General features: G+C 44.4%; 3 protein-coding genes across 20 annotated transcripts in view; 1 reads left to right on the forward strand and 2 right to left on the reverse strand.

Annotated features, from left to right (window-relative positions):
* Window positions 1-3,306, reverse strand: part of rnf6 (ring finger protein 6) — a 34,985-nt gene extending 31,679 nt beyond the window's left edge. For 4 of the 8 annotated variants that reach the window (XM_033022796.1, XM_033022795.1, XM_033022797.1 and 1 more), the window contains exon 1: window positions 3,185-3,283. The gene's annotated coding sequence lies outside the window, so the exon portion shown is untranslated. Of the gene's footprint in view, window positions 1-3,184 lie in introns of all 8 variants that reach the window. The other 4 variants (XM_033022793.1, XM_033022789.1, XM_033022791.1 and 1 more) reach the window with 2 other exon arrangements.
* A 2,393-nt stretch (window positions 3,307-5,699) lies between these two features.
* LOC116974395 lies at window positions 5,700-8,965 on the reverse strand. Of its 6 annotated transcripts, none has more exons than XM_033022806.1 (5): window positions 8,809-8,960; window positions 7,284-7,472; window positions 6,990-7,175; window positions 6,760-6,876; window positions 5,700-6,640 (listed from the first exon to the last, which is right to left on the reverse strand). In XM_033022806.1, exons 1-5 carry the CDS (start codon window positions 8,863-8,865, stop codon window positions 6,275-6,277), a joined length of 915 nt encoding a protein of 304 aa, XP_032878697.1. In that variant the 5' UTR covers window positions 8,866-8,960; the 3' UTR covers window positions 5,700-6,274. The 6 variants fall into 6 exon arrangements, with proteins under 6 accessions (XP_032878697.1, XP_032878699.1, XP_032878702.1 ...); XM_033022808.1 differs by having other exon boundaries at window positions 7,284-7,747; window positions 8,809-8,907; XM_033022811.1 differs by lacking the exon at window positions 8,809-8,960 and adding an exon at window positions 8,684-8,737.
* A 76-nt stretch (window positions 8,966-9,041) lies between these two features.
* Window positions 9,042-23,531, forward strand: part of cdk8 (cyclin dependent kinase 8) — a 91,736-nt gene continuing 77,246 nt past the window's right edge. For 4 of the 6 annotated variants that reach the window (XM_033022798.1, XM_033022799.1, XM_033022802.1 and 1 more), the window contains exon 1: window positions 9,042-9,388. In XM_033022798.1, the coding sequence (XP_032878689.1) occupies window positions 9,261-9,388 (128 nt within the window). In that variant the 5' untranslated portion in view covers window positions 9,042-9,260. Of the gene's footprint in view, window positions 9,389-22,067; window positions 22,109-23,531 lie in introns of those variants that run through there. The other 2 variants (XM_033022805.1, XM_033022801.1) reach the window with 2 other exon arrangements.

Here is a 23,531-nt window from a genome sequence, read left to right on the forward strand (position 1 = left end):
GGAGGAGGTGTCCGAGAGTTGGCGCGTGGCCTCAGCTTTGTAGAGATCGACGCGCCAGACTACCACGGCACCTCCCTTGTCGGCTGGTTTGATAACCCAATCTGGGTTTTTGCGGAGTGATTCAATGGCAGTGCGTTCAGGGGGGGAGAGATTGGAGTGAGACAGGGGAGTGGAGAAGTTGAGGCGGTTGACGTCGCGGCGGCAGTTCTGGATAAAGAGTTCCAGAGCCGGGACTTTACGAGAGGGGTTCCATGAGGAGGGGGGTGCGTTGGACCGCATGTTGTCTGTCCAATTAACTCCACGGATTTTGCCAGACTCAAGCAATTTGTTTTTTTTTTGCTCTGGATCCATATTAGAATGTCCATATTAGAGTTTATAATGGAAGTATAAAAAATGGGGATATAATGTATAGATTTAAAATGGGACTGAGTTAGATTAACCTGCCCATTACAATCTGTCTAATTGCAATCTAGCCTCTAAATGCACCATTAAACTCAAGTCTTTCAAATGGCTCAAACAATTTTAATTTTACTAAAACTCTCATCTTATTTGTGAGTGTGCGTGCATGTGTGTCTGTGATTCATGACCTGACTTGCGCCAAAACGGTACACGATAGCGCTACAATTTTTGGACCACCTTACTCACCATTGTCCTGTGGTGTCATGAATCAAGTTTCATTCAGATTGATGTTATATTTTACAAGTTATTCACATTTTTAACTTTACAAAACTCACTTTGAAAAAAACTTTCATCTCCACTGGCAGCTAGCAGCTATGACGTCACAATGGGATCTCATTTACATAAACTGCCCCTCACCAATGTTGCACTGGCAGTTAGCAGCGTATGACATCACAATGGGATCTCAATTACACAAACTGCCTGTCAACAGTGTTTCACACAGTGCAATGAGAGATTTGTTACATTGTTGTAAGGAGAGGGACAGAATCGGGAAAGGGAAAAGGAAAATGTTATTTAAACATTGTGTTTAATGGGGGAGTGCGATAGGGGAGAGGCGAGTAGTGGGGGAGTAGGGAGATAGAGGGAGGGTTTAAGGGAGGGAGGGAGGGAGTGACTGATGGCAGGGCAAAGGAGAGAGAGATGAGAGGAGGAGGAGAGGGTGAGGGGAAACAGGAGGGAGGGTGAAGAGGAGGGGGAGGGAGTGCTGGGGCTTATGGGGAAATGAGCCGCGCCTGCGCAGTTGGGGGCCATGGGTGAGTGATGGAATATTGCTTGGAGGGAGCGGGGCCCAACGGGTCCCATTGGTCTAGTATATTTTAAAATTGAAATGCTCTCTAATGCTGAAAAATGAAATGAAAAATGCTTTTTCCTTTTACAACCTAGAATAGCAAAGGAATACAATTCAGTACCATCCCATTGCCCTATTATTTTTGTGCCCCTGGAATATCGTCGACAATGTAATAGATTACAAAAAATTGATAAAACAATTTTTTATTTGAGAAAATAACTATTTGAAAGAATGTTTTTGAGCAGTGGGCAGGTTAGTGAACAAATTTATTTTCTCCTTGTAGCCAACATGGATCTAACAAACTACAGCTTCTACTTTAGATCATTGGAAGAGTGAGGAAGATCATAACACTGACAGGATTGCATTGAAATATTTTAATTTAAATATTTATAGCCATTAACATCCACAAACCCATTTAAAAACATTGAATTGTAAAACAATCATTACAAAAGAAATTAAATAGATATAAAATGAATAATGTTATGATATACCATCCTGATGCACTCAATGCTGCTGAGGAGCAACAAATCCAAGTCATTAAACATAACTGAAGATACATACGTCTTAAGTTAAAACATGTCATGGTTGTAAATAAATGAATAATCTAAGATGTCTATACACATCTCTATTGTTTACTCCCTGCAAAATATTCCTTTGATGTGTTGAGCCAGTTCTGCTGATATATTCAGTAAAAAGTCATATGAAGAATGTTAGAAGTATGCACTGTCATCTGAACAAAATGGCAGCTGGATCACTATCACAGATATAGTAAATGCTTTTTATTTGGAGTTGAAAAATCCCAGCGAAGGTATACTTTATGTGGCAGATATATAGCATTCAACAGGCAATGTCGGATTGATTTCCAATGTACAATAAATATATCTAATACTTCAAACCTCAATAGCTTGGAGTCAAATAAAGCCTTTAAACAAAATGAGCACTAAATTAGGAATAACTATTAAAAAGGAATGAATAGGGCATATCGACCTAATTGAAGAAAATGGATGTACCAAACTATTAAGATGTTGCAATGGATAGCAAATTAGTGCAAACCTAAAATCAAAATAAACAATGTCAAATTGTGCTAAACAATAATATAAACAATTTGTGTTTATATAATTGGTTATTTAGGTGTTGGTCAGTTTATGTGATAACACCAAAGATGCTGAGACATCAGTCTGAAGAAGGGTTTCTGCCCGAAACGTCACCTATTTCCTTCGCTCCATAGATGCTGCTGCACCCGCTGAGTTTCTCCAGCATTTTTTGTGTACCTTTTATGCTAAATTGCTCAACGTCCTAATGTAAAATGATGTAACATCATTTAAAAAAAAGGATGGGAGGATTTCTGCAAGGAATATACATTGAATTGTCCTGGATTACACGAATATACTTGGGAGAGCAATAGATCACTATAAATTAAAGGGGATGATCTTCTTATCACTTGCAGCTACACATTTTAAAAACAAGTAATAACAGAATTAAGGTTAGGAATCACATTTGGTGATTGGCAAAAGTAAAATCAATACCATTAGACTGAAAAACGTCATCAAAAAGAGTTAATCAAGATGAAACAAACACTATTACTAACAATAATTGTCTGATATGACGGCAAAGCTTGTAACCAAGGCCTAAACCGGCCTTTAAAAGGCATGCAGCCTACCATGCTAGCTGAACTCAGTGATTGACACCCAAACTAACCACACACAATCCAAATACTCTCTGACGCCATTTTCTGCGACAACAGCGATCCAATCAGCATTGAACGGGGGCGGGCCCAGCTCAGCACGGTTGCTTGATCCGCAAAGGATCGCCCAACAAACTCATTCAATGAAGAATAAAGATCCTCCGCGTTTCTACATCAATTGTGCTTTTATTGCTTTTTAAAGAACCTCAAGAAAGCAAGAGTGGGAGTCCCAATGTTTTAGAAAAAGGTGCTACCTCAGAGTCGACGCTCCACCGTTAACACCGTGTCTCCTCCACAGCCGCAGCTCCGAACGTCAACCCGGCAACGGGCGCGCGCGACCGACGTGGGGCGGGGCCTAGGGGCGCGCGGCCGACGTAGGTGGGGGCTGTGGACGCGCGCGGCCGACGTGGGGAGGGGGCCTGTGGACGCGCGCGGCCGACGTGGGGCGGGGCCCGAGGGCGCGCGCAGCTGCCGGCGCCGACGTTGAGAGCAAACAGACGCGCGCGCCCTCCACAGCATCATAAATCCATACGTCATAGAAGCAGATTAGGCCACTTGGCTGATCTATCTTTCCCTCTCAACCCCATTCTCCTGTCTTCGCCCTATAAACCCCGACACCCTTACTAATCAAGAACCTGTCCATCTCCAAGGTCCAAGATTCTCCCACGTGGAAACATCCTCCATATCCACTCTATCCAGGCCATTCACTATTTGGTAAGTACACAAAAATGCTGGAGAAACTCAGCGGGTGCAGCAGCATCTATGGAGCGAAGGAAATGAACGTTGAATTCTCCCAGTTTTGCTAGCCCTTGCTGTCTCCTCCCCTTCCTTAACCCTCGAGCTGTCTCCTCTCATCCCCCTGCCCTCGGGCTCCTCCTCCTCCCTTTTTCCTTCCTTCTCCCCCACCAGTCTGAAGAAGGGTTTCGGCCCGAAACGTCGCCTATTTCCTTCGCTCCATTGATGCTGCTGCATCCGCTGAGTTTCTCCAGCATTTTTGTGCACCTTCGATCTTCCAGCATCTACAGTTCCTTCTTGAACACTATTTGGTAAGTTTCAATGAGGTTCCTCCTCATCTTTCTAAAAGAGGGGCACTCGTATCCACAGTGACGGTTGCTAACCATTTTAATTACATTTCCCCATATTCCAGGCGTACATTGGCCATATTCCCCAAAGCTTTCTCAGCTACATCGACGACTGCATCGTGGCTGCCTCCTGCACCTGTGCAGAACTCATGGACTTTATTAACTTCACCACTAACTTCCTCCCTGCCCTCAAATCTTGGACGATCTCGGACATCTCCCTTTTCTCGATCTTTCTATCTCAATTACAGGGACAGACTATCAACTGTATTCCACAGTTAACTGGACTGCATTTCCTCCCACCTGTCTCTCGCAACAATGCTAATCCCTACTCTCAATTCCTACATTTCTGCCACAACTGCTCCCAAGATGAGGCCTTCCATTGCAGGGCATCCAAGATGTTCCAAACAGTTGATTTTGGCAAGCCTAAGGTTTGGCTGATGTCTCTAACAGTTTTATTCTTCTTTCTCAGTCTCATAAAGGCTTCTTTGACTTTCACAACTTTCGTCCTCATGTTGATAAACAGCAATATTAGTTTCCAAAGGTGATGGAAAGACTGGAGGAAAAACTTGGTGCTGAGAGCTCTCTTATACCGGCATTAAGGAGGCAATTAAACACACCTGAGCAATTACATACGCCTGTGAAGCCATGTGTCCCAAACATCATGGTGCCCTGAAATGGGGGGACTATGTATAAACACAACTGTAATTTCTACATGGTGAAACCAAAATGTATAAAATTTCCCCTCACCTGTATCCATCAATTACTTGCCTAGCTTGTCCAAACCAAAACATAGTTTCCTCACAATATTTTCTACAGATACTGACTGACCCGCTGAGTTACTCCAGCACCTGGTGTCTTTTTTGGTAAACCAGCATCTGTGGATCCTTGTGTCGACAACCAGTATAAGTTCCAGATGAAGGTAAGGAAGTGAAGCCATCTCATTTGCCCGTCACCAGCAATTATGTTCTTGAGTTCCCACTGTAAATACCTTGTATCTCAGGCAGCATCTCTGGAGGACAAGGATAGATGACGTTAGTCTTCAGTCTGGAGAAAGGTCCTGACTCGGAACATCACCTATCCATGTTCTCCAGAGATGCTGCCTGATCTGTTGGGTTACTCCAGCACTTTGTGTCTTTTTTTTAAACCAGCAACTGAAGTTCCTGGTTTCTACACTGTCACCTATCCACGTTCTCCAAAGATGTTGTCTGATCTGCTGAGTTACTCAAACACTTTGTGACTTTTTTTGTAACCTTGCGTCAGCAGTTCCTTGTCGAAACAGATAAGTGAAGATGCTGGTTCCCAAAACATCTCCTATCTTTTTCCTCCAGAGATGCTGCCTGTCCTGCTGAGTTACTCCAGCTCTTATCTTTTTGGGAGTAAACCAGCATCGACAGTTCTTTGTTTCTACACTGTCCCTCTTAGGCGATTTTTTAGGCAACTGCCATAGTCATAGCAGGTCGCCGAAAAACCGGCGACTGGACCCCCCCCCTATGACAATGTCTACGACAAGCTACAACAACCTGCCACCTAGTCAACGTCAAGCTATGGCAAGCTACTGACAACCGGTGACCCAATGGTCACGACTTATGGGCCTGTCCCACTTAGGCTATTTTTAGGCAACTGCCGGCGACTGTCATAGTCGTAGCAGGTCGCTGAAAAATATAATAAATCTATAAAGAATTATCACTTTAACAACAAAAAAGTTTGATTTATTATTACATTATAAAGAACATACAACAGTGTATACAAAAATAAATTTATTATAATCACATAAAATTTGAAATTATCTGTAAGAATCATCACTATAAGCACCTCCTTCAGTCTGATCAGTCCCATCAATCTATAAAAAAGGCAATAAATATCAAATAATGGCACGTCTGTGACATTGTATTTACATATATTCACAACGTTCCCTGTATTTCTCTCCATAAAACTTGCAACTTCAACAGGTCTGGCAGGCATGTTACAGATACCTTTAACCATGATTTTACAAAAAGACTGCTTATAGTAAGCTCAAACATTACACGACAAAGATACAAATAAAAATCCCAAAATTCAAAACTTCAATACTCTGGTTATCTTTCTTTCTATCTTCATTTTGCTTGTACTGTTAACGATATATTGTATGACTTTTGTATATATGTGGTGTTTTTCAATTATTTATGTACTCCCATACCCCAAGGAGGGTCGTTGAGTTTCAATAAACTTCAAACATAATACAAGTGCAAAAACATACAAGACTTAACATAATTTATGGACACATTACACTGATGGGCGATCTGTGTCCATTATTCCTGTAAAGCTCAAACTCAAGTCCCTACTTGCATCCTGGGTCTCCGTTCTGGGGATACACCCTGGTGTCACTGGTGCAGGTCTGGGTGTGTCAAGGCTGGGGTAGTCTGTGAATGCAGCTGAGAGTGCAGAGAAGCTACTAGATCTTGCAGGCTGCAAGGCAGTGTATGTTGATGTAGTGGCTAACTGCTGTGATGGAGTTGATGTAGACTGTTGCTGTGAGTAGGGCTGCTGCTGTCCTGTGGAACTGGGTGACCTGCCCATGGGTGAGGTGGCAATCGGTGAGCATGACATCACTGGTGGTGGCATCCGTGGTGGTCCCATCAGTGACTGTGGCTGCAACACAGAAACATAGCAATATTAAGTGGAAGGCAATTAAATTTAAACTTTTCACAAGCTGTGTGTGACAAATAATTTCAAGTCCAATTCACAAAAAGTATTATAAAATTAAATACCTGGTGAGCCTGCTGATGTGGTGGTTCCATCAGTGTCATCTGTTGTGGTGGTCCCATCAGTCCTGTCTGTGGCTGTCCCATCTGTTGCTGTCCCATGTGTCCCATCTGCTGCTGAGTCTGAAACACACATGAATTCATTGTGAATATTTCATACAAAAACATAAATTTTAAGGTCAAATATTAAAGTCAAATGTTCCCAAAATTCCACAAACATTACTTAAATTACTTACCGGCTGGGAGAAGTTATGGGCCATCGTCATGGCAGCCATGGTGTAGTTGAACCACACATTCTCTGGTATCTTGAGCAGCTCAGTCTTTAGGAATCCCAAGAAGGTGTCAACAGCCCTCTCATGTGGTGTCTGGGGCTGTGTCATGGCCTTTCTGGCCTCCCTGGCCTCGGTTGCCTGTTGCATGAGCTGCAACATAAATTAGTATGATACAGGTAAGTAAATTTGGGGGGGAAAATGGATGGATGGATGAACGGATGGAGAAATCTGCCAAAAAATGTCCCCAAATGTACTTACCACCTTGATCAGCTCCTGCTGACTTGCCTCTCTCTCCTCTACCTCAGTTGCTGTTGGGGTGGAGCTGGCAGTGGTCCTGCTCCTCTTGCTGTGCTGCTGACTGGTGGAGGGGGTGGATCCAGAGGTTCCCTCAAGTGTATCAAACTCCTCTTCACTGGACATACTGGGCAGTGGCTTCTTCTTGTCAAACTGGAAGAAAATAAATGTGTTTTACAAACTTTCAAGACCATCAGGACATGGCAAGCAAGATGACAATCAAATTATCAATTTCACAATAACTATTTTATAATAATTTGCTTCTTGGTGCTGTCTCCTCTCCACTCGTAGCACATGTGAATTGATAAAGTCCCATTTGTCGATGATTCACTGCTGGTTTTTGCCACCAGACCCTGACTTGTTCCCACTCTGAGACAGCTTGCCATATCTTGTTCTCTGGCTTTTGAATCACAGACAGAGTTGGGCATCTGTAAAAAATATATATATAATAAAGACCAGCATGAATTGCCTGCCTGCAGCAGTAATATTAGTAGTTTTCATTTTATTTTTATGCCTGCTACACAACATGAAGTTGCAAATTTCAGGACCAGAAATACAGAGAAACAACCCAGTAAGTAGGTACTTACAGGTGCTGTCAGGAAACTCCTTGGTCTTGGTGTCAAGTAGTGAGTTCTTCCTGTCCTTGTTTCTATAATGTTGGTGGTTCTTGTCATACAACTCTGTGTTTGACTGATACCACTCGACCAGCTCTCCTTCTTGTTCTCTGCTGAACTCATAAGGAACTACCTTGGGTCTCTTGCCCTTCTTCACCTCCTCCTGGACAGTGTACACATTAGAGACACTTGAGGCATCAGTGTCCTGAGCATCATCTGTAGGTGAGTCTGGGTCAGCAGCAGCAGTACCTATAGTCTTGGCAGGGCGGCCAGTCCAGGTTGGGGTGGTGGTGGGGACATGGGCCACCTCCCTGGTCTCCTCCTGGGTCTCCACCTGCTTGGTGGGTGGGGATTGGGGTTGGGCCTTGCCCTTGGGTTGCCCTCTCCTTCTCCTTGGAGCCATGTGGACTTGGGTTTTTCCAATGCCTGTTGCTACTTGACTTATCTTGATGCCGGTACCTGTCGCTGGTTGACATAGGTAGTCGCCAATCACTGGTCAGCACCAGCGACAACCTATGTCATCCTGGCGACAACCTACGACAGCACCTATGTCAGGAGAAGTCAAACTACACTCATTGGCGTCAAACCCACTGTCGCCGAAATTTTGAAAATTTTGAAAATCCAGCAGCGACCAGAAAGACGCTACGACTCTTTGGGCGACTAAGGAGACTACTCACAACCATACAGGCGACACCCCGGCAACGATGTGGCGCCTAAAAAATCGCCTAAGTGGGACAGGCCCTTACTCACCTTTCCGTCCTCCAGAGATGCTGCCTGATCTACTGAGTTACTTCAGCACATTGTCTCTTTTTTTTTTTAACCAGCATCTGCAGTCTTGTAGATGCTGTCAGACCCGCTGTTAGTTATTCCAGCACCCTGTGTCGTTTTTGTGTGTAAACCAGCAATCTGCAGTTCCTTGTTTCGACTAACATGAGTGGTTAATCTGCAATAATCTGCGACTCTTTGTGTCTGCACTGAACTCTCTGTCAAGAAGGGAGCGCGCGTCCCCGAGAGCACGCGCCTCCCTGGGGAGGGGCGGGAACGCGCGCGGGATGGAGAGCGTGCGTCGTGTGGACTGCGTTGACGACAGCGCCGTACGTGGTATTGGAGTGTGGGACCGGCGTCGCGACGGGCTGGAGAGCAGAGGACGGCGGCGGTGCAGCGACGACAGGGGCGGCTTCACCAGCCCAACAACCACCAACAACCCCCCTTCCTCCCTCCAGCACAGACCTTTATGGTACCCCCGGCTGTGACACCCTGCGACACCCTTTAACCGGCCAGACAATACCGCCCACTAACGAAATAAGGATCTACAAACTTCCCGAAAATGGACTATGATTTCAAGATGAAGCTGACGACGGAGCGGGAGCGAGTGGAGGACCTGTTTGAGTACGAGGGCTGCAAAGTTGGACGAGGCACCTACGGTCACGTCTACAAAGCCAAGCGGAAAGACGGGTAGGTGCAGGGCCCTGCGGTGTGTAGGCCACGCTGCTCATCGCCTGCATTCTCATTTGCCCTCTCCTTTTTAATTTGATTTTGTGTCAACAACTTGACCCGATTTGAAACCAAGCTGCTGCCGGTTTGGTGCAGCTTGTTGAGTCTTGAGTATCATAAACAATCGATTGAGCTGAACAATGTATGTGTGGAAAGAGTTGCACGTAGGAAATTCTCCTGCGATTTTAAAGTGCCGGATAAATTATCATTGAATTTGTTCTTTTCTGTAAAGCTTTTAAACTACGTTTCAGTTATCTCATTTATTAACATTCAATTAATTTACTATAGAAAACCAAGTTGATTGGAGTATCTATTTAGCTGGCAATTCTTTTTGAAGTTCGATTGATACATTTAAATATAACATGCTCTTTCCGCTAGTTTTGAATAATGTTTTTTGAATATAGTATTTTTGGAGCAGGCAAGGACATACAATTATTAATTGGCGTATTGATAATACTTAATGTGTTTGGCATGGAACAAATTGTCCTTATTACATCTTGACCTAAAGTAATTTAAATCAATTTAAATATTTTTATTGATTGAGGTATCTATTTAGTTGGTAATTTGTGTTGGTTTGATTAATACATTAAAATATGATATGCTTTTTCCATGATTTTTGAATAATGCTTTGAATACGATGCTTCTTGAGCAGGCAAAGACATTTCAAATTTTTGACATAAAATTATTAATTGGCATTCAAATGTGTTATTGATAATACTTCATGCATTTGGTATATAACTTTTTTTCCATCTTAACCTAATGGAGCAAAACAAAAGGGGTAGGAAAAAACATGTTTTCCACGTTGGAATTGGTCATTTTATTGTGTAGCATTTTGACTTTGAGTAGAACGGTCAAAACAATTTCATGTCTTTTTGAGTATCATTTACGATACTGTATTTTCAAGTCACGTACTGTTTCCAGCACCATTCAGTTTTATTTTCTCCAGTCCTGTGGTTGATTTACTTTTTCCGGTGTATTGTTGCATTAATAATGGAAACCTTCTAATTGTTTGTCTGTCTGACAGTTCTGTCATCAAGAAAGGTGACATTTGTATTGCATCATCTGGAGAGAGAACATTTGTTGATTTCGCCCCACCTATTTAAAATTCTGCATGTTCCACCTGCTGTCGCAGCCTAGGCAAAGGGTGAAACTGTGACCTGTTCATTTAGTTTAATGTTATTACATCCATGTGTTTCACCCCCTTGTGCTTCTAAGAAATCTTCAGTGCTTTATTTTTAAAACCTGTTTTTTTTTAATTCTCAATGTATGTGAAATAGTATTCCTCTTTTTGCATTTGTCATTATATTAAAATTGTAATTATCAATTGAATGATGCTAACCTGTAAATTTAGTTATTTTCCTCTTGTTTTCATATAACACGCTAGATCAGTATTGATCTAAAATGATAAATGGAAAATAGACATGTTTTCCATAAGATCTGTTAATATCTTAATAGTCTTATCTCTATAAACTAGTGTGTATTGTTTTAGTGAAATAATTTAATCTATGAAAATAAAAAAATAACATGCTAAACTAGTCAAATAATAAATGTGCCTCCCACTAATCAATTGGGACGAATCTGTTTGATACAAAGTTGAGTGCAAAGAATTAGCTCAATTTCTGATTTATTTGTTGTTGTTGTTGTTACGGACCCTTAAGTTGTATGTTTTTGTCATATTCAACAGTCAGTTGAAATTGATTCTGCTTATGGTTATGTTGGTATTACTATCTGTGTACTGCAGTTACTGCGTCCTCTACAGTTTTACACAAGGTTAAATTGAACAGTTGGTTTAAAAACAATTCCTGACTTTAAAAGGTTTTGGCTGCTAACTGCAATCCAGAATATGGCCACTGTGATGAGGTTTTAAGACGTGTTCAATTGCAACATTAAACTGAAGCTCCAACTGTTGCTTTCTGTGGATCAACAAAGATCTTGCGATGCACACAAAATGTTGGAGCAACTCAACAGGTCAGGCAGCATCTCTGGAGAAAAATTATGAATGTCTGAAGAAGGGTCCCGACCCGAAACATCACCCATTTTTCTTTTCCAGAGATGCTGCCTGGCCCGCTGAATTACTCCAGCGCTTTTTGTGTATCTTTGGTATAAACCAGCATCTGCAGTTCTTTGTTTTTTACAATGATCTTGTAATGCTTGTTTGAAGAAGATTGAGATGTTCTCAGAGTATCATAACTCAACATAACCAAAGGAGTTATACTGCTCATTGGTTTCATTGTCCTTTGTAAGACTTTATTCATCGTATTTGCCTACAAAATAACAATGTTTAGATTTAAAATATTATTTAATATCCTGTAGAAAAAAATGTGCATTTGAGCATTTTTTTGCCTCCCCCAGGAGATCACGAGGTTCTTGGGGTGGAGAGGGGTGATAGCGGTATAAAGGGGAGGGTAGTGTCTTGTGTTCTGTGTCTTGTGTCTACTGTTTGTGGGTAAGTGTGTCTGTTTAGTGTTCAGCCATGAGCGAATGGCGGTGCAGGCTCGACGGACCTGGTGGTCTACTCTCGCACCTACTTTCTATGTTTCTATTGCACATGCTGCACAAATGGATATTCGTTTTATGTTTAAATTTCGAGCCATAAGACCAATTCATCAACATTTATCTTCCTTATTTACTCTATTATCATCTTAAAGATTTGCAGTTTTCCTCCAAATAAAAGTACCAGCTTTGACATCATCATAGTAATCCCTTTCCCCTGACATCTTGGCATCGGACGGTGCACTTTTACAATCTGTTTTATTTTCTTCCTATAACAACGGCCTGATTGTTACTCAATTAAGAAAATGTAGTCACGGTTTCAGTTTGGCTTTGCATTTTAATAGATCACAAGTACCCATCTCATGAGTAAAGAGTTAAAACGGTTTAATTGTGGTATGCACAGGTAATGGAACAATGAAATTCTTAATTGCTATCGTTCAACAGGCCTGTAATAAATAATCTATTGGATTTTTCATTATTATATATTAATAACCACAATACTCTGTAACCATAATACTGCAAAAACTGAAAACCGTAGTGCAACCAAAGACGTAATACCTCGAAGATTGTCGTTGCTGAGGTTTGTGTTGCATACTGTTTAAGAGCCTGATGGTCGCTGGGAAAAAGCTGTTCTTGAACCTGTTAGTCATGGTTTTCAGGCTCATGCACCTTTTTGCTGATAGCAGTAGCAAAATGAGAGCATGGCCATGGTGGTATGAGTCTTTGATATTGGTTGCCTTTTTTTGGCCTCCTAAGACCTTTTGATGGTGGGGACAGGCAGTGTCTACCACTCTCTATAATCTCCCTTGTTCCTAGGTGTTTGAAATGCTGAAGCGGACATGATGTAACCAGTTAATGTGCTCTCTACCGTACGCCTGTTGAAGTTTGATATTCGGCAACATACTGAATCTCTTTAATCTTCAAATTAAGTTGAGGCGTTGAAATATATTTTAGTTTAGTTTATTATTGTCATGTATACAGTGATACAGTGAAAAGCTTTTGTTTACGTGCTATCCTGTCAAAGAGAAGACTGCATGAATACAATCAAGCTGTCCACAATGCACGAATAAAGGGTACATCATTTAATGCAAGATAAAGTCCAATTAAAGATAGTTCTTTATGATTGCAACGATTTGCTGGGCCCACGACAGATCTTTAGAGATATGCACGGCAGGAACTTGAAGCTGTTGACTCTTTCCATCACTGTGGCCGATGAAGGTGGGTATGTGGTTCCTTGAACTTGCTGATGTTGGGAGCAAGATTGTTGTTCTGGCACCATTCAATCAGATTATCAATCTTCCTCGTACTCTCACTCATCAGCACCTGTATTCATCCAATAACTGGTATCGTTGTCAAATTTAAAGATGGCATCAGAACAGTGTCTGGCTACACAATCATCAGCATAGAGAGAATAGAACAGATGCTGGTTAACACAATAGGGCACACAATTCTGGGGTTACTCAGCAGGGCAGGCAGCATCTGTGGAGAACATAGATAGGCCGAGTTTTAGGTCGAGACCATTCTTCAGACATATTGTAAGTTAATGTGTTGATGGTTATCGAGGAGGAAGTGTTGCTAACGTACTTATTGTGGTCTGTCAATGAGGAAGTCGAGGATTCAATTGCATATACTGGATCTCTGCTCATTCCTGAGTTTGGTGATAAATTTGGAGGGGATGATGGTGTTGAATGCCAAGGTGTAGTCGAATTACAGCTTGATTGATGTGTTTTTATAGTGAAAAGGCAGCAAGATCGCATACCCTATTGAACTATCCAGGTTCTTAGTAAGGCAGGAGCTGATATGCAGCATAATTCATCACCACGGACGTTAGTGCCACCATTCGGTTGTAATTGAGGTAAGACACATTACTCTTCTTGGGCAGCAGTATTAATGATGTCTTTTTAAAGCAGGTGGGAATCTCGGACATTAATAATGAGAGGTTAAAGATCATTAATAAATAGAGGTTAAAGAGGTTTATGGTCACGTGTAACCAGATACAATGAAAAGTTATCCAGGCAGCAAGCAGAAAGACTGTACATGATTACAATTGTGCCGTCCACAGTGTACAGACACAGGATAATGGGATATTGTATAGTGCAAGATAAAGTCCGATTTATGATAGTCCAACAGTCTCCAATGAGGTAAATTACTACCGTCCAATGGCCTTGACATCCATCATCATAAAATGCTTTGAGAGGCTAGTCATGGAACGCATTAAAACCAGCCGACCAAGTAGCTTTGGCCCACTGCTGTTCGTCTACTGCCGCAACAGGTCCATGGACGATGCCATCTCCCTGGTCCTACGCTCATCCCTGGATCACCAGGATGAGAGAGACGCCTACGTCATACACCTATTCATAGACCACAGCTTTGCCTTTAACATCATTATACCATCCAAGCTCATCACCAAACTTGCGAGACTTGGAGTCAGCACTCATGTCTGCAACTGGATCGACTTACTGACCAATAGACCCGAATCAGTGAGGATAGGGGACAAATCATCCTCTATGATAATCCACAACACTGGTGCTTCACAAGGATGTGTTCTCAGCCCCCTTCTTTACTCCTTGGACACCCACAACTGTGCAGCCATACAAAATCTAATTCAAATTACAAATTCACAGACGTAAATACCATTGTGGGCCGGATATCAAATAGTGATGAGATGGAGTAAAGGAAGGAGATTGAGAACCTCGTGTACCGGTGTCGAGACAACAACCTTTCTCTCAATGTCTGCAAGACAAAGGAGAAAGTGATTAACCTCAGGAAGCGAAGCGGTACACCAGTTTGCATTGATGGTGCCGAAGTGGAGATTCCTTGGAGTAAATATCACCAACAACTTCTCCTGGACCATCTATACCGAAGCAATAGCCAAAGCACACCAATGCCTCGACTTGGAAGGCTTAGGAAGTTTGGCATGTCCCTAACAACTCTTACCAACTTTTACAGATATGCCGTAGAAAGCATTTTATCAGGATGCATCACAGCATGGTTTGGAAACGGCTCCATCCAAGACCGCAAGAAATTGCAGAGAATTGTAGGCATAGCCCAGACCATCAAATAAACCAACCTCTCTTCCATTGATTCCATTTAAACCTTGTGCTACCTCGGCAAAGCCACCAGCATAATCAAGGACGAGTCGCACCCTGGCCACCTCCTCTTCTCCCCTCTCCAATCAGGCAAGAGGTACAGAAGTGCGAAAACGTACACCTCCAGATTCGAGGACGGTTTCATCCCAGCTGTTATCAGGCAACTGAACCATCCTACCATAACTGGAGAGCTGTCCTGAACTACTATCTACCTCATTGGGGGCCCTCGGACTATCTTTAATCGAACTTTACTGGCTTTATCTTGCACTAAACACTTCATGTTATTCCCTTTATCATATATCTGTACACCGTGAATGGCTCAATTGTAATCATGTATATCTTTCTGCTGACTGGTTAGCACGCAACAAAGGCTTTTCACTGTGCCTTGATACACCTGACAATAAACTAAACTAGGTAGTAGCTCAGGACAGCTCTCTTGTTGTTGATAGGATGGTTTAGTTCCCTGATGAAGAAACTGTCCCTGAATCTGGAGGTATGTGCTTTCGCACTTCTGTGCCTCTTGCCAGAGGTGAGCAGAGGGAGTGACCAGGGTGAGACCTTAATCATGCTGGGGGCCTTGCCGGGGCAGTGTAAAGAGTAGATTGAGTCAATCGAAGGGAGGTGGGTTTGTGTGGTGGTCTGACCCGTGTCCGCAATTTTCTGCAATTTCTTGGGCCAGTAAGTTATGGATTAGCTGAGACTCATCAGTGAGTCCAGGGATCTAGCAAGAGATCAGACATGCCTGCATCTGACATCCAGCGCATGCTTTTCCACTCGGAGGGTGGTAGGTACATATTAGCTGCCAGAGGAAGTAGTTAAAGTAAGTACAAGGACAAAATTTAAAAGACACTTGGACACTACATGGATAAGAGCAGTTCAGAGGGATATGGACCAAATGCAGGCAAATGGAACTAGCTTAGAGAGGACATCTTGGTCGGCATGGACGTTGGACTGAAGGACCTGTTTCGGTGCTCTATGATCCTATAGCTGCCATCTAGCTGTCTGTGCAAAACCATCCCATTAATGGGAGTAAAATGACCTGGAGTTCTGACTCATGAAAGGAATTTTGTAGAATTTCTGTGGTGTTTCCCTGCATTCCACAGGTATGTGATCTGCCCCACATATTTCATGGTTACTCTTGCAGACTCTCATGCTGTCCTTGGATTTTTGTTTACCTCCAATTGATTTGTAAGTCCAAGAAGCAGCTGTTTTTTGCCATTTCAAGATGAGACTGCCACTCGCATTCTGCCATTGTTGACTTGCAAAGTTTGGGTGGAAAGGGAAAGTTGTCAATAAAGGATTCATACATCAAGGACTGGTTGTTCTCTCAAGAATATAATCCATGGCTGTAGTGTATCCTTTTGCTGCAATGAAATATCGTTGTCCAATCCTGAATAATTTTCGCAACTTGTTAGAGTCTGCGACAATTATATTTTTATTTTCTTCGTACAGTTGGCCTATCTCGTTTATGCTGGCTTTCAGCAATCCCATCAGTCTCATTTACTTCCTTGTAACTTATTCTCCATTTTTTGGTAACCACCTACGCCGAGAGGCAATTACAATGCCAAATAATCTACCAGCACATCTTTTGGATATTGGAAGAAGCTGGGACACGAGGAGGAAGTCCACGCAGTCACAGTGTGAATGTGCAAACTCCACACAGGCAGCTTCTGTGATTGCGATCGAAACCAGGTCATTGGAGCGGTGTAGCTGTAACTGCTGCGCCATTGTACCTAGCTTATTGGGGCAGCCATTGTATCTCCTCTTGGAGCAGAAGCCTTGTATGACCTTAGGATAGAGAATATTTGGCAAAGGGCCAGTCAACGCTAGTAGTCAAATGCTGACTTAAAATCAGCACTTGCTGTGCAAAACAGGTTTCCCTTGCGGTTTCAACACAAAGGCAGGGCTCTCGCTTAACTTTTTTTCCCTGTTGCCAGCCGGGCAACCTTGGCAGCTTTTTAGGTTGCTAATTGACAGTTTAGGTGGTCATTTAAGATGGCTTGCATGACGCGTGTGATAATGTGCTCGGACGAAGTGCGTAGTTACCAGTCGGAATTATACTCAATGAAGCATTCACATATTATTTCTGCTTCAAATAAAGTCACAAACTAAACATATTCACCAATCAAGATATGATATATCCCACAATGACATGCAGCAAAATTATAAGACAGTATCTCAACTCTTTTTACACATTGCAATTAATGCAATTTCTATTAGATCTTTCCACTTCCAAACAAAAATGTGGTTGGATTATTCAGCGTATGATCAACCTGTGTCAATAAATCCTGGACCATGGTAACATATATGCGTACGTATAGTTGTGAATGTTGCTCATTAAATAACTACAGTACTGATACTCCATATTAAGAGCATTGATTTGCCGTTAAAATGAATTCTGTAATAACGTGTCAACGGCAGCAGTGACAATCGAACACTGTGGTTTTAATGTTTCATGTGTTCACAATTTAATTAATCCATCTTTATGGATTAAAACAAATAATGTGAATTAAAACACATTTGATTGCATTCCGTTATCAAACATAGTCAATGTTCGCTCTGAAGACATTTCCAGGACAATAGGGTCAGGCAGGGGGGTGTGTGTGAATCAGTGCGGGGTGGATAGATGGCGGGATGGATTGAGGCAGGTGAATTAGTACGTGTTGGTTAGAGTAGGTTAAATTGTGAGAGCACGGGGATGTCAGTGGTGTTGAATGGGGGGGGGTTCAGTACGGGATGGATGGGGGTAGACAAAAGTGCTGTAGAAACTCAGCGGGTGAGGCAGGGTCTATGGAGCGAAGGAAATAGGCAATGTTTCGGCTCGAGACCCTTCTTCAGACTGCCTCCCCCATTCTTCTTGAATGGGAGGATCAGTACAGGATGGATGGGGGGGGAGGAGATCAGCGCAGGATGAATGGGGGCGGGGGGATCAGTACAGTGTGGATCGGAGGGTCTGTGCAGGATGAATGGGGGATCACTACAGGATGAATGAGGGGAAGGTGCAGGGTAAATGGAGGGTGGGTCAGTACGGAATGAATGCGTGGATTAGTAGAGGATGGATGGGGGATCAGTACAGGATGGATGGAGGAGAAGTGCAGGATGGATGGGAAAGGGGTAAGTACAGGATGAATTGGGGGACCAGTGTATGGGGGGTGGGTGGGGGTGGGGAGGGGGGTAGCAGGAGAATCAATGCGAGGTGGATAGGGTGATCAGCGCAGGATGAATAGATTGGGGGGGGGAGATGGGGAGGGGAGCACACGGGATGTCAGTGAGGATTGAATAGAGGCGGGAATGGGGATCAGTGCGGGATGGAGAGGAGGGGTCCCAGGTTAAAGGGGGGGTGGAGGGGGCGTACGAGAGAGAGAGAGAGAAGGGGGGCGAGGTATGGAGGAAGGAGGGTCAGTGCTCCTCGAACAACATCGCCCCGCTGCCTTAGCCGTTGGGAACTCCTCGCCACCGCCTCCCTCCTCCGCCAGCCAACAGCAAGGTGCGGGGCCGAGCGGTGCAGCTCAAAGATCCTATAGCTATAGTATCTTTGGTGCAGCTGCTTCAGAAGGGTTGGAGCGAATGACGGGCCTCGAACAGCGGCGGCAGCGGCCACAACAGCGACTCCATCACCTCCTCCTCCCGCCATCTGCCTGCCCTGATAAGGACCGCTGCTTGCAAATGCGCTAACGGCGCTTTTCGGGGCCCGTCATTCGCTCTGCTAAACAGCGGCCGCTATCAGGGCGGGCGGGAGGAGGAGGAGATGGAGCCGCTGTTCGGGGCCCGTCATTCGCTCCGACCCTTCCTCACCCCGCACCTAGTATCTTTCCCACGCAATACAGCCGACACAAAACGTTACGTTTCTTTTCTCCAGAGATGCTGCATGACCCGCGGAGTTTCTCCAGTGTTTTGTGTCTGTCTTCGGTACAAACCAGTATCTGGTTGCCAAGCCGGGCAAAATGACTCGGTGTTTAGGTTGCCCGGCGGCGCTTTGAGTGGTCAGTGGCACCCGGGCAACCGTTAATTCGAGCCCTGAAAGGTATTTTCAAAGTGCTGTTTGGTAGCGATTTTCTGAACATAGAACAAAGAGCAGTTGTTTAGCATGGTTGTTCAAAAAGATGGCTGTATTTGGAACAGAATATATTAATATAATAATAATAATATCTTTTATTGTCATTGCACATAAGCGCAACGAGATTTGGTATGCAGCTTCCAACCGATGTCATAACATAAATAACTAATAAAATTTGGATTTAGATATCCCTAGAACATGGATTGTAAAAAGAACAGTAAAACAGTCAAAACAGTTCAACAGACTAAAGTGCAGATGTGTCAGTGTGACGTGACCATCCGAGGGAGACAGTCCAGGGGGGATGGGGGGCACTCAGCAGGGCCGGTTCAGAGCCGCTATAGCTCTGGGAATGAAGCTATTCCTGAGTCTGGAGGTTCGGGCGTAGAAGGCCTTGTAACGTCTGCCGGAGGGAAGTAGTTCGAACAGTCCATTACAAGGGTGTGAGGAGTCTTTATGGATGCTGACGGCCTTCCTGAGGCACCGTGTGTGGTAGATGCCCGCCAAGGCTGGTAGCTGTGTCCCAATAATCCTCTGCGCTCTGTGGACGACGCGCTGTGGACGACGCGCCTCAGCGCAGAGGGAGAAGAGGAGGAAAGAGACTGCAGACCTAAGACTTTTGCCTCCATCACAGCGAGGAGATGCTGGGTGGACTCACTGTGGTGGGTGTTAATATGTGTTTATTGTTGTTTTTATTGTATTGTATGTATGACTGCTGAAATTTCGTTCAGACTTCGGTCTGAATGACAATAAAGGCTATCTATCTATCTATCTATCTGAAGAGCTCTCCTCTCCGCCTCCGTGCAGCTGAGATACCACACAGAGATGCCATATGTTAATATACTCTATGTGGTGCAGCGGTAGAAGGTTGTCAGCAGCTGTTGGGGCAGACCAGTCTTTTTTAATGTCCCCAGGAAGAACAGTCGTTGCTGTCAGGTCCTCTGAAATGTGAGTGCCCAGAAACTTAAAGCTGGACACTCTCCACACTTTCCCCGTAGATGGAGATTGGGGCGTGTTCTCCATTATGGGACCTCCTGAAGTCAATATTCAGCTCCTTGGTCTTGGAGGTGTTTAGTGACAAGTTGTTACGTGCGCACCAGTTCGCCAGGTTCTACACCACCGCTCTGTATTTTGTTTCACCACCATTGGTAATCAGCCCAATCACTGTTGTGTCGTCTGCAAACTTCACGATGGTGTTGGTGTTGAATGCAGGAACACAGTCGTGAGTGAAGAGGGAGTAGAGCATGGGGCTTAGTACACAGCCCTGTGATGTGCCGGTGCTCAGGGTGATAGTGGAGGACAGGTGCGGGCCCAGTCTCACTGCCTGCGGTCGCTCCGTCAGAAAGTAAGGAACTTGAACAGGTAGTGTTCTGTTGTGCCTGATAGCCCTGCCCTTCCAAGTGGCGAGATGTGGTGTATTCATGAATTATTATTGCAAAAGCCCAATGAAATCCTGCAGTGCATGTAGATTTTGTGTTGGTTTTAGAGATAGAGGTCTTTTGGCCCACTGTCCATGCTGACCAACGATCACCAATCAATTTACAGTAGCTGGTAAACGGCTGCGGCTCGCCTGCAGTCCGTTTGTCTTTACTTTTTTATGTTGTTTTTTTTCGTTTTGTCTAGTTAGTTTTTGTTTTTTAGGTTGTGTTTATGTGGGGGTGGGGGGTTGAAACGGGGCTTGCTGTCTCTCTCTTCGGGGGAATACAACTTTTTTATCGTATCCCCCTTCTCTGCCTCCGTCTGCGCTGAGGCCTGATGGCGGAGCTGGCGGCCTCGAGACTCCGGAGGCAGAGCCAGTCAGGACTTGCACTGGGCTCGCTCCCGTGAGGGCGGTCCGGCTCGTGGCTGGAACGGCGCTCCCGTCGGAGTGGCCCAGCCCGAGGGTGGAACGGCGCTCCCGTCGGAGTGGCCCAGCCCGAGGGTGGAACGGCACTCCCATCGGAGTGGCCCAGCCCGAGGGAGGAACGGCGCTCCCGTCGGAGTGGCCCAGCTCGAGGGAGGAACGGCACTCACGTGAGAGCGATCCGGGGCTGGAACGGTGCTCCGGTGGCTGGGACGGCGTTCTGGCGGCTATGACCTGAGTCCGGGGTTGAGCCGCGGGCCAGCGGCTGCGTCTGTTGGACTGGAGGGCGGCAGCTTCGACCACCCTGGGCCGCGGTGTTTGAGCCGGCCCGTTGCGGGGTTCGGTGAGCCGCGGGACTGTTTGTACCATCGCCCGGTGGGGAATCGCCTCAGCGCAGAGTGAGAAGAGGAGGGAAGAGACTGCAGCCCTAAGATTTTTGCCTCCACCACAGTGAGGAGGTGCTTGGAGGACTCACTGTGGTGGTGTTAATTTGTGTTTATTGTTGTTATTATTGTATGTATGACTGCAGGCACGAAATTTCGTTCAGACCGTAAGGTCTGAATGACAATAAAGGCATTCAATTCAATTCAATTCAATCAATACAAACCTGTACATGCGGGAGGAAACCGGAGCACCCGGAGAAATCCCAGGTGGTCACAGGGGGAATGAATAAACTGCAGACAGCACCCCTAGTCGGGTTCGAACTCCGGTCACTGGCACTATAAGGCAGCGACTCTGCTGCTCCGCCACTCTGCGCCTTAATTGCTGCACAGTGCATCACATAATGGAGAAGGTGAATATTTATGATGGTGTATTGGGTGCAAATCAGTAGCTTCAGTTTGAAGATGGGTCCTGAACTAAAACGCCACCTATCCATGTTCTCCAGAGATGCTACCTGAACCGTTGAGTTACTCCAGAACTTTATGCCTTTTTATGTGCCTTATCTGCAGTTCCTTGCATCCAGCTATCTGGTTGTTTGTTCGTGTGTGGCATCAAGCTTCATGTTGGATCTGCATTCATCCAAGCTGCTAGAGATGATTTCCTTTCACTCATGCATTGAAGATGGTAGAAATAATCTGGAAAGTAATGAGATTAATCACTTGCCATGGTATTATCGTTCTTTGCCTATTATTTGCAGTCATGGTGTTTACACAGTTGGTCAAGTCATGCATCTGGTCCTTGGTGACCCCAGGATGTTCATGGTGAGAATGCAGTGGTGTTAAATATCAAGAGGTGGTGATTTGGTGCACTTTTGTTGATGAATGTCTGGCACTTGTGCTGTGTGAATATTACTAATTACTAATCACTTCTCACCACACGCTTGGTTGTTAAGGTAATGTTATACTTTGGAACATGGATGAAATTGCAAGAAATTACAGATACAGCAATGGAAACAACCCCTTCGGCCTACCAAGTAGACGCCGACCATAAATCATCCGTTCACACTAGTTCTATATTATCCCACTTTTGCATTCACTCCCTACACACTAGGGGCAATTTACAGAAGCCAATTAACCGATAAACTCGCATGCCTTTGGTATCGGGCGGAAGGCAGTGGGGGTGGGGGACGGCTGGAGGTTGAACCAGAGCACCCGAAGGAAACCCATAAGGTCGAGGGGAGAATGTGCAAATTCCACACAAACAGCACCCGAGGTTAGGATCAAACCCAGGTCTCTAGTGCTATGAAGCAACAGCTCTACCAGCTGCGCACTGTGCTGCCCAGATCAGACTAATTGTGAATGGAACTGAGTGCCATATATCAGGAAATATCTCAATTTCTGACATTTATGGAGAAATAATCGTTGAAGCAGCTAAAGGTCTTTCAGGAAAGTTTAGGACTTTCCAGTAACAGCTTCCTGAGACCCAGTTGATAGCCATGCCACACTTGGCTGAGTTCAGCAATAGAGAGATTTTTCTCTCCGATTCCCATTGACTTTTCCAGGCCTCATTGAAATCATACTGTGTTAAATCTGCCTTAGCTTCAAGGACTGTTAAATTGACTCTGTCTCTGATTTATTGGTTCTGTCCAAAATTTGATCGCAGCTGTACCGAATTTGGGATTTGAATGCAGCTTGCAGAACCCGAGCACCAGCAAGGCGGGTTTTAGATCAAGTGTGTGCGGCATGCTTAGAGTGAACCCATCCAATATGTCACCATGTTATAGGAAAGATGTTGCCAAGCTTGAAAGGGTTCAGAGAAGATTTCTCATGATGTTGCCAGAACTTGAGGGACTGAGCTAAAGGAAGAGGTTGCGCATTCTAGGGCTTTATTCATTAGAGTGCAGGAGGATGAGGGGTGATTTTATATAGGTGTACAAAATTACGAGTGGAATAGATTGGGTAAAGGCACAGTCTTTTGCCTAGAGTAGGAAAATCAAGAACCAGTGGGCATGAGTTTATGTTGAGGGGGGGAAAGATTTAATGGGAACCTGGGATGTAACTTTTTTTATACAATGGGTGGTGGGTGTATGGAACAAGCTGCCGGAGGAGGTAGTTGAGGCAGGTGCTATTGCAATGTTTAAGAAACATTTAGATAGGTACATGGATAGAATAGGTTTTCAGGGATATGGGCCAAAAGCAAACAGGTGGAACTTGTGTAGATAGGGCATGTTGGTTGGTGTGGGCA

This window comes from Amblyraja radiata, chromosome 6 (genome assembly GCF_010909765.2).
Source record: "Amblyraja radiata isolate CabotCenter1 chromosome 6, sAmbRad1.1.pri, whole genome shotgun sequence".
In the NCBI taxonomy this organism is placed as follows: Eukaryota; Metazoa; Chordata; class Chondrichthyes; order Rajiformes; family Rajidae; genus Amblyraja; species Amblyraja radiata.

What these genes read in the sequence shown, in the direction of transcription:
- LOC116974395 (XM_033022806.1), bottom strand. Translation starts at nt 8,865, where the DNA reads ATGTTAGTCGAAACAAGGAACTGCAGATTGCTGGTTTACACACAAAAA. An exon ending in ACACACAAAAACGACACAGG is followed by an intron (nt 7,473 to 8,808) that starts GTGCTGGAATAA and finishes ATTTTCTTCCAG; the next exon opens with TTTGACAAGAAGAAGCCACT. An exon ending in CACATCAGCAGGCTCACCAG is followed by an intron (nt 6,641 to 6,759) that starts GTATTTAATTTT and finishes TCTGTGTTGCAG; the next exon opens with CCACAGTCACTGATGGGACC.